At 44.5% G+C, this 12,393-nt stretch overlaps 1 protein-coding gene across 1 annotated transcript in view; it reads right to left on the reverse strand.

Moving 5' to 3' along the window:
• Window positions 1-12,393, reverse strand: part of PHEX (phosphate regulating endopeptidase homolog X-linked) — a 284,982-nt gene that overhangs the window by 14,125 nt on the left and 258,464 nt on the right. Inside the window, exons 20-21 of the mRNA XM_044283956.1 lie at window positions 3,529-3,633; window positions 2,990-3,066 (exon numbers count right to left, since the gene is read on the reverse strand). Coding sequence (XP_044139891.1) covers window positions 2,990-3,066; window positions 3,529-3,633 — 182 coding nt within the window. The remainder of the gene's footprint in view (window positions 1-2,989; window positions 3,067-3,528; window positions 3,634-12,393) is intronic.

A 12,393-nucleotide genomic window follows, 5' to 3' on the forward strand; every position in this document is an offset into this window, starting at 1 on the left:
GCAACTGCCACTTCGTGAGTCCACCTGCCGGCCCCCGTGGTTAGAGACACCAGGGAGGTCGGATAGTCTTTTAAGTCCCCATGAATGCACATGAACCGGACTTTCCGGCCAGTATACTCAGCAGACCGTACCAGGGGAGTCCTTACTAGGGACACCAGACTCCCTGAGTCCAGCAAAGCCTTCGCTGGAGTGTCTCCCACTTCCACCTTGCACAAGTGATTTAGAGTTTCTGGGGTACCCGCTGCGCACAGCTTCCTGGCATATAACGACTGCTGACACTGCCGGCAGACTGTCGGAGCCATGTCCACAGGGTGTACATCCTGGGCGGGTTTGGTTGGCACAAGTAGCCGGGTCTGGGGTGGAGATTTACGGCATTTGACTGCTCCTCTCCCAAAATAATTCCCCTGTAGATTCCAGGTAGCCTTATAGTGTTCCACCAGGTCGACCATCTCAAGGGCATTACCTGGAGAGACCTGGCCGATCCATTGCTGGAGAGGGAGTGGCAAAGCCCTCCAGAACATATCAGCCAATATTCTGTTCAGCATATCTGGGACTTAGCACATCAGGCTTTAGCCACTTTTGCAAAAGGTGGAGTAAGTCATAATACTGGGGTCTCGTGGACTCAGCCAGCTTAAACCCCCACTGATGTACCCGCTTGGCCTGGACCAACACATTCACCCCCAGTCTTGCCAAAATATCACCTTTTACTTTGTGGTAGTCGGCAGCAAGTTGAAATACACCCGCTGGAAATCGGATACCAGAAACAGAGTAACGACCTCAGCCCACTGGTCTCGGGGTAGCTTCTCCCTTGTGGCCACTTTCTCGTACATCGCCAGGTAGGTTTCGATGTCATCTGTGGGTGTCATCTTAGGAATCGCCGCACGGACTGCCTTCCAGGCATCGTGGAAGCTCGGGGTTGCTCCTGCTGTCTGCAAAGCCATTATGTGTTGTAGCAGCAACTGGTTGATCTCTTGCTGCTGCTTGTTAGCCTCTTGTTGTTGCAGGTTTGTATCTTGCTGCTGCAGAATAGCCTCCAAGAGGACCGCTAGTTTGATGTATGACATAAAACTGTCCCCAAAAATGCAAACCCAAAAAATATTTTGGCGTTCACACCAGCCTCACTGCTCTTGCACGCATCCTCCACCAATTCTAGGGATTCTTTCTGGTAGACAGGACAAGCGGATGCAGTATAGAGGCAAAGACCAGTTTGTAACTCACACTTATGGCAACAAAACAGTAAGACAGTCCATTTGCAGTTTTGGTGTTCGTTCACACCTAGACAGTTCATACAGCAAAAGAGTCACCTGTTATCCTAGGTGTTAGTTCACACCTGATCGACATTGCTGAGGACAGAGCAGACCTCCCAAACTCAGGCCTCCAGCCTAGCAAACTGTTCAAATCCCAATCCTGCGATTGCCAGAGCTCCTCTGTCAGAGAGAGAGGTAATTACCACCAGCTGACACTGCTGGATGGGTTTTTAATTTAGGCCAGTGAAGACCCGGCCTGCAACATGGGGAGTAGTCACTCACCCAGCACTTCGACTACTCCCAGTAAGAGCCACCCCGGATCAGCTATTACAGCTATACTAAATAGCAAGGTGTCAAACAGCAACTGTTGCTGACACATAAAAAGTGGCTCTTACTCCACCGAGGCCAGGAACCTCGGTGACACATACCTTCCATCAACAACGGTCCCTTGTGCCTTCCTACACAGCCCAACTTTTGAATCAATCTGTTATTGAGGCAGTTTATGCCTACTGCTGCTCCCCTCCTGCTGTTGGCCTTGGCTACCACCTTGCATGTCCACTTCATACTGTAGCTGCAGGATGTCAGCAGTTTAGTTTCACCAGTGTTCCTTTCTCTCTGCCGGCAATCCTAGCCACAAAAGTAGCACTGTCCTTCCATGCAGTCTGAGGCCTGCTTCTTGCCAGTAATGCCTATCTTAGGCTGTAGGGCATATGCAAACTCCCTATGAGAGCACACCTTAATCATCCCAAGCCAATGGATGGATCCGCTGGGCTACTTATGGTGCTTTTTCATAGAGGAATTTTGCTCTAATACACTCTAACATGCTAGGTGGACATGCTAGGTGACTGTTAGCTTGTTTACATGTTCTGTGTACCAATTTCTGTCTTGCTACTGGTTTTGACCCTTAACTGACTGACCTGACCCTTGCCTGATCTTTGTTGTAACCCTGAACTGTCCTACCTAACCACATACTGTTTATTTTATTACATATACAGCTGTAGCAGTTCTAAACTTGAGTGTGATATCAGGTCTCATTGTGATATCATGTCACAAAAGCCTTAGACATAGTCAAATAAAAGTTTCTTTTCATTGTTAACTCATTTAGAAGCAAGATGAGGATTACAACATCTGTACTCTGCCGGTGTTGACTATGGTTTTGCCTGATCCACACTGGTGTCTTGACCCCTGTGGGTCAGCAGTCACTTGAACAGAGACTACTCCAACAGGTAGTGGCCTGGTGATTTCCCTGCTGCAGAGTCCAGATACCTGTACAGGGGTTAAAGGGTGATGAGCTGGGGAGCCACTTGGATAAAGCCCTTAGGAGTAGCCCCAAGTCAAATCTGACAGCAGATCCATACCATTATAGAATCATATTCAAAGCATACATATCATAATCTTTTTTCATTTTTATGAATACATTTATAGTAATGTAATAATTGTGGATGGTGGGTGGAAAAATGGAATGTACCGGCAGTTTCTCTACAGTTATGTTTATATTAAATTACATGCAGTGAGAATAAAGGGGGAGCACATGTGAGGCAAATCTGATGTGTTCATTAGTGGTTATGATTTTTTGGGGATTGATAGGTATGTGTTTAAGAATTGAAAGCAAGTCTATAAATGTCATTACTGGTATTTGAAGGGATGAAGTTAACAATCTACTGTATTCTCCACCAAGTTTATGACATAGCCCTTACTGTAGAAGTAAATTCAAATATAGTGCACAGATCAGGAACTCTTACCGGAACTGAGGTGGGCTATGTACTCCATTAATTATTACTTCTCTTGCAGCTTCAGGGCGGAAAGTATTGCACCTTACCTAAGTAGACGATATAAATAATCATACACATTCTTAATATGTTGATATTATTTTAATTATCTAATATGATCTGATGAATCTGAAAAACTGTGATGAACTGCTAGACTAGTTTGCAAAAATGTGGAACCTCTAACAAGCTCTTGTAGCATTAGACTAAGGCCCATTTCAGACAGCTATAATATGGGCATGTTTTTTGTTTATTATAGTAGCTAAAATTTTTGGTACCATGCTGTTTTACCAAATTTGAATTAGATCATCACAGGGTTCTATGGAGATTGTTATTTAATTTAGTAGAACTAAATGGGCTCCAGGCGTTACAGCCATTATAAAATCCCTAAAATCCAGTAGAATCAACTAAGATAACTTTAGCCAAATGTAAAACTACCACTGAATTGACAAAAATGTGCAGGAGTTGCAATGGACTTTTACTGTAATGTACGGTATCAATAACTTGTGACTTACATGAGCATAGCTTAAGAAAAACAGTTGATTGTGGTTAAGATCTACGCCTGGAAGAAGTAGTTCCTCTTTTCCATTTCTTTTCTCTTGGATCCATTTTCTGTATGCCTAACAGAAAGGAAAAAACGCACATATTTGCATATTTTTATCAAATACTCCATGATATAGCCTATAAAAGTTTCAATTTTTTCTTTCTTAAAAAGTAATTTTCATTTATTCTTTAAATGTTGAAGTATAAGATATAGAGGAGCAAATGAGGTAGGTCTGATGTAAAATACCCTACTTTTCAACTTTTTGTAAAGAGGTACCTCTCAAGGATTGAAAGACCAAATCCAACTTTTTAACAAGTCTTGGAATATGACAAGGGAAATGCCAAGCCAGATGTCCTTTGGCATTTTCCTTTGTCATATTCCAAAAATTATTAAAAAGTTGGATTTTGACTCATAGTGAGCCACTTCTACAAGGTGGTGATAACAAGATGGCTCTCTTTCCTTGGGAAGAACCTCTTTGAATATTATTATTTACCCATGGAGCATTTACAATAAGTCTCCATACCATCAAGCACTTCCATACATAGCTGGTCTCTAAGGAGAGCCAGTACCCTGCTTAAGCTGCATCTTTTGGAACATACTATTCCATGTGAGCATTTTGAATTACAAAGATTTTTATTTTATTTTTTTCACATTTGAAAGAGCTCATTATTTAGTTGAATTTACAATGGTTTAAGTATATTAGCATTCATAATACTGCAAATACTATTATCACTTGAAAAACTTTGTTTAAAGCCCGCTTTTCAACAAACATTTCTCGAGTCCCCTATTGACATAATCTGTTAAAGCAAAGCTCAGATACATTTTTCATAAATAGTAAAAATGGACCTACAGTATCAGGCCAGTTTATGTTATACATACTATGTACACTACAGATTAATTTACTAAAGATTGCTGTTTCACATGCTCACATCACATCTTAGTAAAGAGTCTTCTGGCAAAAGATGCAACCAATTTATTGAGATGTAGGCCTCTTAATAAAATGTTCACATCTTCCTACTTTGTGCCAGAAACAGAAACCTACGCCAGCTAGGAGCTGACATAAGTTCCAGTTCTAATTTACCACAGTTTTCTGGCGTAAATTATATTAAATGTGTTGGGCTGTGGTGGTTCCTCTCCCTTTTGCTAAACTCTGCATTCTCTTATGTAAAAAGAATTTACAGCCAGGGCCAAATGGCATACACCCCCGTATCCTAAGAGAATTAAGTACTGTCATAGCCAGACCCTTATTTCTGATATTTACGGACTCTATACTGACAGGGAGTGTTCCACAGGATTGGAGCATAGCAAATGTGGTGCCAATATTCAAAAAGGGTGTAAAAACAGACCTTGGAAACTATAGGCCGGTAAGTTTAACATCTGTTGTGGGTAAACTGTTTGAAGGTTTTCTAAAAGATCCTATCTTTGAGGATCTTAATGAAAACAAGCAAATAACGCCATATCAGCAGGGCTTCATGAGAAATCGGTCATGTCAAACTAATTTAATTAGGTTCTATGAGGAGGTAAGTTCTAGACTTGACAGCGGCGAATCAATGAATGTCGTATATCTGGACTTCTCCAAAGCATTTGACACTGTACCACATAAAAGGTTAGTATATAAAATGAGAATGCTCGGACTGGGAGAAAACGTCTGTATGTGGGTAATTAACTGGCTCAGTTATAGAAAACAGAGGGTGGTTATTAATGGTGCACACTCAGATTGGGTCACTGTCACTAGTGGGGTACCTCAGGGGTCAGTATTGGGCCCTATTCTCTTCAATATATTTATTAATAATCTTGTAGAAGGCTTGCACAGTAAAATATAAATTTTTGCAGATGACACTAAACTGTGTAAAGTAATTAGCACTGAAGAGGACAGTATTCTACTACAGAGCGATCTGGATAGATTGGAGGCTCAGGCAGAAAAGTGGCAGATGAGGTTTAACACTGACAAATGTAAAGTTATGCACATGGGAAGGAATAATGCAAATCACCCGTACATACTAAATGGTAAAACACTGGGTAACACTGTGTCACGACTGTGACTGATCCAGACAGGTCTGGGAGGAGAAGGTCGCAGCGACTTGCTACTCGCGATAGCTTGTGAGTTTGCTCCGTGGTTCAGGGTATGTCATCCGGGTTTTGCCTTGTGAACCTTTTTGTCCTGACTGAGAGTTTGTAGGCATCCTTCTCAGGTGAGTCCTGTCTGCCACTCCCAGCTACTATATTAGTTTCAGTTTCACTTGCAGTCATTGCCAGATATAGTCCTTACTTCCAGTGCTATTCTGACCTTTGGAGGAGATCGTTTGACGGTATTGCCGTGGAGCTCTGGTCTGGCGTGGACTGTCGTTGTTGGGATCACCTTCTCTGCTCGTGACTGGATAAGTCTATGTTATAGATTGTTTGTTTGTTTGTTGCTGTCTTCCCCTGTTGTTCTCCTAGACGTGAGTGATGGTGACTAGTGCTCCCATCTGCCTTTCCCCAGGCTAGTCTTGTTAGGGTGACTAAGGGTTTAGGCATCCTGCTCGTCGCACGGGTTCACATCCCGTCTAGGGTATCAGGGCAGACAGGTGCCAGCTTAGGGTTAGTCAGGGGTGACCATTCTATTTCCCATCCGTAGATAAGGGTCCCCCTTCCCCTCCGTCTGGTGCGACACGACTGCTGCTGGGATAGCGGTCGTGACAGTATATCTGGCCTTTTAAAAGAAAAAGAAAAAAGTGACATTTCTTTTTTTTTTTTTTTTTTTTGCTTGCTGTTTTGCTTTGTATTTTTCTGTTCCACTATGGATCCGGTTACGGTTTTGGCGAAACAATTCCAGGGGTTATCCCTTGAAGTGGCAGGATTAAAAGCAACTGTGCTGCAGCAGCAGCAGCAATCCTTGGGTTCCACCGTTGCTACGGGAAACCAGGGTACTCCTGAGCCAAAAGTGGCTTTACCTGATTGGTCTCTTCCTCCTGAGAACCTATTTGTAACCTTCAGAGAAGCTTGTAAATTGTTCTTCAGGTTACGCCCTAGGTCCTCCGGCGGTGAGGAACAACGGGTGGGCATTGTAATTTCGCTCTTGCAAGGAGATCCGCAGGCTTGGGCTTTCTCCCTACCATCAGACTCTCCGGCCTTACGATCAGTGGAGGAGTTTTTTGAAGCCCTGGGTCTCGTATATGATGACCCGGACAGGGTCTCACTGGCTGAGTCTAAGCTACGTAGACTTCGGCAAGAGAACCGGTCTGCTGAACTATATTGTTCCGAATTCCGTAGGTGGGCTACTGATACATTATGGAACGACTCGGCCCTTAGGAGTCAGTTCTGCCAGGGGTTGTCTGAAAAATTAAAAGACGCGCTGGCGGTATACGAGGTCCCTGGGTCTCTTGAGGCTGCTATGTCTCTGTCCATAAGAATCGACAGACGACTCAGGGAGAGACTATTAAATTCTACAGAGGCCTCTATAGGGCAGGGATCAGTTTGTTATGATCCAGTCAAACCAATGCAAATAAGGGGCGCCACTAGACGGGTGAATCCTCCTAAGGTCCGCCGTAGGTCAGAGGTTTGTTTTCGTTGTGGGGGGAGGGGTCATTTTGTAAAGGTATGTACCTCAGAACCCAAGAGACCACAAACAAAGGAGCCGCCGGAAAAACTAGAGTCCCCAGATTGTGCGGAGGATAACAGTCTGGGCGTATTTGTTTCCTCCATACGCATGTCTCAGTTTTTGTTGTCCGCTACCGTTGAGGCGGGCAATAAGACTGAGATCTGTTCCGTCTTTTTGGACAGTGGGGCAGGGGTCAACTTGGTGGATTCACGGTTTGCTCAGGCTCTGGGTTTTACTCCGGAACCGGTACGCAGAACTATTCCTGTTTTTGCCATTGACTCCTCCCCTCTTACTCAGAGAGAGTTAACTCAGATCATCCATAATATCCATCTGCAGGTAGGGGACCTCCATAAAGAAATTATCTCTTGTTATGTCCTGGACGGTCTCCCGGCTCCTATGGTATTGGGGCTTCCCTGGCTGGTGACCCACAATCCAGTGGTGGATTGGCAGGCCGGGGAGATTGTGGAGTGGAGTGAACATTGTAAGGACAACTGCTTGAGTAGTAGGTTCTCCACACTCTCTGTAACATCTCTACCTGCCTTTCTGTCAGATTTTATGGATGTGTTTTCTGAGAAGGGTTGTCAGGGGTTACCACCTCATCGTCCATATGATTGCCCGATTAATCTTGTACCTGGGGCAAAACTACCTAAAACCCGGTTATACAATCTTTCCGGCCCGGAGAGGAAGGCTATGAAAGATTATATTTCAGAGAGTTTGGCTAAGGGACACATCAGACCCTCTTCTTCACCCGTGGCTGCAGGTTTCTTTTTTGTTAAAAAGAAAGATGGGGCCTGCGTCCTTGCCTGGATTTCCGGGAATTAAACCGGATAACTATCCGAGATCCCTATCCTCTTCCTCTCATTCCCGACCTCTTTAATCAGGTTGCTGGTGCTAAATGGTTCTCCAAGATGGATCTCAGAGGAGCCTATAACCTGGTTCGCATCAAAGAGGGGGATGAGTGGAAGACGGCTTTTAATACTCCAGAAGGGCATTATGAAAATCTGGTCATGCCATTTGGTCTTACTAATGCGCCTGCGGTGTTCCAACATTTTGTCAACAATATTTTTAGTCACCTTATCGGGAGATTTGTTGTGATATATCTTGATGACATCCTGGTCTATTCTCTGGATTTGGAGACACATAAGATCCATGTGAGACAAGTGCTGCAGATATTAAGGGCCAACAAATTGTTTGCTAAATTAGAGAAATGTGTGTTCGCCGTAAAAGAACTGCAATTTCTGGGGTATGTGTTGTCAGATTCAGGTTTCCGCATGGATCCAGAGAAAGTCCGGGCGATTATGGACTGGGATCTGCCTGAGAACCTGAAGGCATTGCAACGTTTCCTGGGGTTTGCCAATTTTTATAGAAAGTTTATAAAGAACTATTCCTTGGTGGTCAAACCACTGACTGACATGACCCGAAAGGGATCCGATTTTTCCAAATGGTCACATGCAGCCAAAACTGCCTTTACATCTCTGAAGGAGAGATTCACCTCGGCCCCTATTCTCGTACAGCCAGATGTCTCGCTTCCTTTTATTGTAGAGGTTGATGCATCAGAGGTGGGGGTGGGAGCGGTACTTTCTCAGGGCCCGTCCCCTGGTGAATGGCGTCCGTGTGCTTTCTTTTCGAAGAAATTGTCTACTGCAGAAAGGAACTATGATATTGGCAACAGGGAACTTTTGGCTATTAAGTTGGCCTTTGAGGAGTGGCGTAATTTTTTGGAGGGGGCGGTTCATCCCGTCACAGTGATTACTGATCACAAAAACTTATTATATCTGGAGTCTGCTAAACGTCTCAACCCTAGACAGGCTCGGTGGTCGTTATTTTTTACTAGGTTTAATTTTGTAATAACCTATCGCCCGGGGGCAAAAAATACTAAGGCGGATGCATTGTCTCGAAGTTTTCCTGGAGGGGGTGATGTTGAGGTACCAGAGCCTATTTTGCAAAAGGGGGTGGTGGTCTCTGCATTACACTCAGGTTTAGAGGGGAGGGTGTTGGAAGCTCAGGGGGACGCCCCGGCCTCCTGCCCCTCGGGTAAACTGTTTGTGCCAGAAAATTTACGCCTGGAGATACTAAAAGAACACCATAACTCCACACTGGCAGGACACCCAGGTAGTAAGGCAACCTCTGAATTAGTGTCTCGTCGGTTCTGGTGGCCTAAGTGGCGCCAGGAGGTGTTTAATTTTGTGTCTGCATGTGCTACCTGTGCTCGTTCTAAGGTAGATCATACTCGTCCAGCAGGGCGTCTTTTACCTCTGGCCATCCCCAACAGGCCTTGGACGCACCTATCAATGGATTTCATTACGGATCTACCAGTATCAGCTGGGAAGACTGTTATTCTTGTAGTTGTTGACAGATTCAGTAAAATGGTGCACTTTATTGCTCTTACCGCATTGCCTAATGCTAATACACTGGCTCAGGTTTTTATTGACCACATCGTGAAGCTTCACGGGGTCCCTTCCGATATTGTTTCGGATCGTGGTACCCAATTTGTTTCTAAATTTTGGAAAGCTTTTTGTTCTCGTTTAGGGGTTCATCTGTCGTTTTCTTCATCTTTCCATCCACAGTCCAACGGTCAGACTGAACGTACCAATCAAAACCTAGAGACATATTTGAGATGCTTTGTTTCCGAAAATCAGGAGGAATGGTCATCTTATTTACCGTTAGCCAAGTTTGCCATTAATAATCGTCGTCAAGAATCCACAGATAAGTCACCATTTTTTGGTGCGTATGGTTTCCATCCTCAGTTTTGTACGTTTAGTGAGGGGGGGCCGTCTGGGATTCCCGAGGAGGAACGATTTGCGTCTTCCCTTTCATCAGTGTGGCAGAGTGTGCAAGAAAGTTTGAAGAGAATTGGTGGTAGATACAAACGTGCGGCTGATAAGAAGCGCTCTGAAGGTCCGGACCTTGGGGTGAATGACTTGGTGTGGTTGTCTACCAGAAATATCAAGTTGAAGGTTCCCTCGTGGAAATTAGGTCCGAGATTTATTGGTCCTTATAGGGTAATTAAGGTCATTAACCCGGTGGCTTTTCGCCTGGAGCTACCTCAGACTCTAAGGATCCATAATGTCTTCCACAGATCTCTGCTTAAGAGATATGTAGAACCTCCTGAACCATTGCCACTACCGCCTCCACCGGTGGTTGTTGATGGCAGTCTTGAGTTTCAGGTAGAAAAGATTGTTGATTCACGATATGTTCGCCGCTCTCTTCAGTACCTGGTGCACTGGAGAGGTTATGGTCCCGAAGAGAGAATGTGGGTGCCAGCATCAGAGATAAAGGCGGACAGACTTATTCGGGCTTTTCATAGGTCCCATCCGGAGAGGCCTGGTCTTGAGGATCCGGTGGCCCCTCGTAGAAAGGGGGGTACTGTCACGACTGTGACTGATCCAGACAGGTCTGGGAGGAGAAGGTCGCAGCGACTTGCTACTCGCGATAGCTTGTGAGTTTGCTCCGTGGTTCAGGGTATGTCATCCGGGTTTTGCCTTGTGAACCTTTTTGTCCTGACTGAGAGTTTGTAGGCATCCTTCTCAGGTGAGTCCTGTCTGCCACTCCCAGCTACTATATTAGTTTCAGTTTCACTTGCAGTCATTGCCAGATATAGTCCTTACTTCCAGTGCTATTCTGACCTTTGGAGGAGATCGTTTGACGGTATTGCCGTGGAGCTCTGGTCTGGCGTGGACTGTCGTTGTTGGGATCACCTTCTCTGCTCGTGACTGGATAAGTCTATGTTATAGATTGTTTGTTTGTTTGTTGCTGTCTTCCCCTGTTGTTCTCCTAGACGTGAGTGATGGTGACTAGTGCTCCCATCTGCCTTTCCCCAGGCTAGTCTTGTTAGGGTGACTAAGGGTTTAGGCATCCTGCTCGTCGCACGGGTTCACATCCCGTCTAGGGTATCAGGGCAGACAGGTGCCAGCTTAGGGTTAGTCAGGGGTGACCATTCTATTTCCCATCCGTAGATAAGGGTCCCCCTTCCCCTCCGTCTGGTGCGACACGACTGCTGCTGGGATAGCGGTCGTGACACACTGACATGGAAAAGGACCTAGGAATTTTAATAAACAGCAAACTAAGCAGTAAAAGCCAGTGTCAGGCAGCTGCTGCCAAGGCCAATAAGATAATGGGTTGCATCAAAAGGGGCATAGATGCCCGTGATGAGAACATAGTCCTACCACTTTACAAATCATTAGTCAGACCACACATGGAGTACTGTGTACAGTTCTGGGCACCAGTGAACAAGACAGACATAGCAGAGCTGGAGAAGGTCCAGAGGAGGGCAACTAAAGTAATAACTGGAATGGGGCAACTACAGTACCCTGAAAGATTATCAAAATTAGGGTTATTCACTTTAGAAAAAAGACGACTGAGGGGCGATCTAATTAAAAATATATCAGGGGTCAGTACAGAGATCTATCCCATCATCTATTTATCCCCAGGTCTGTGACTAGGGGTCATCCTCTGCATCTGGAGGAAAGAAGGTTTGTACACAAACATAGAAAATGATTCCTTACGGTAAGAGCAGTGAGACTATGGAACTCTCTGCCTGAGGAGGCGGTGATGGTGAGTACAATAAAATAATTCAAGAGGGGCCTGGATGTATTTCTGGAGCGTAATAATACAGGCTATAGCTACTAGAGAGGGGTCGTTGATCCAGGGAGTTATTCTGATTGCCTGATTGGAGTCGGGAAGTTTTTTTTTTGCCTTGCAGGATAACAGGCCGAACTGGATGGACAAATGTTTTTTTTCGGCCTTATATACTATGTTACTATGTTACAGCAATATAAAACAAAAAGTAGCAAAAGTTTGTAGAGATGAGTGGCAAATCAAATTTTTCCTGAAATTCAGATCGAAGTCCACTTCATTAACTTCGATTCTCTCAACACTAGTCATTTGCTCCAAATTTTGTGATTTTTTTTTTACGCCAAAAATCCAGTGTAAAGTCTTGGTAAATGACCCACTATATGTCTCCACCACTACAAAAATGACTGCATACTACTGGACTAGACAGGAAGTACTGCCAAAAGGGGGTGTGATTATATGACATCACCCAGTGCTTTGTTTCTATTGGATTAACCTGCAAATTATATACTATCTTCTCTGTGTACTTCTTGTATAAAAGCACATAACTCTAGTAATACTGAAAGCTTTCTGCCCCCCTCTTAGCAGCTCTTTCTCACCTTTACACCAGAAAGCACAGCAAATTACCAGAAAAGTTGCATATTGGATTCTAGTAAGTCACAAAATATATATGAAGAGATTGAT

The sequence above is a fragment of the Bufo gargarizans genome, chromosome 3 (genome assembly GCF_014858855.1).
Source record: "Bufo gargarizans isolate SCDJY-AF-19 chromosome 3, ASM1485885v1, whole genome shotgun sequence".
NCBI classification, from domain to species: domain Eukaryota; kingdom Metazoa; phylum Chordata; class Amphibia; order Anura; family Bufonidae; genus Bufo; species Bufo gargarizans.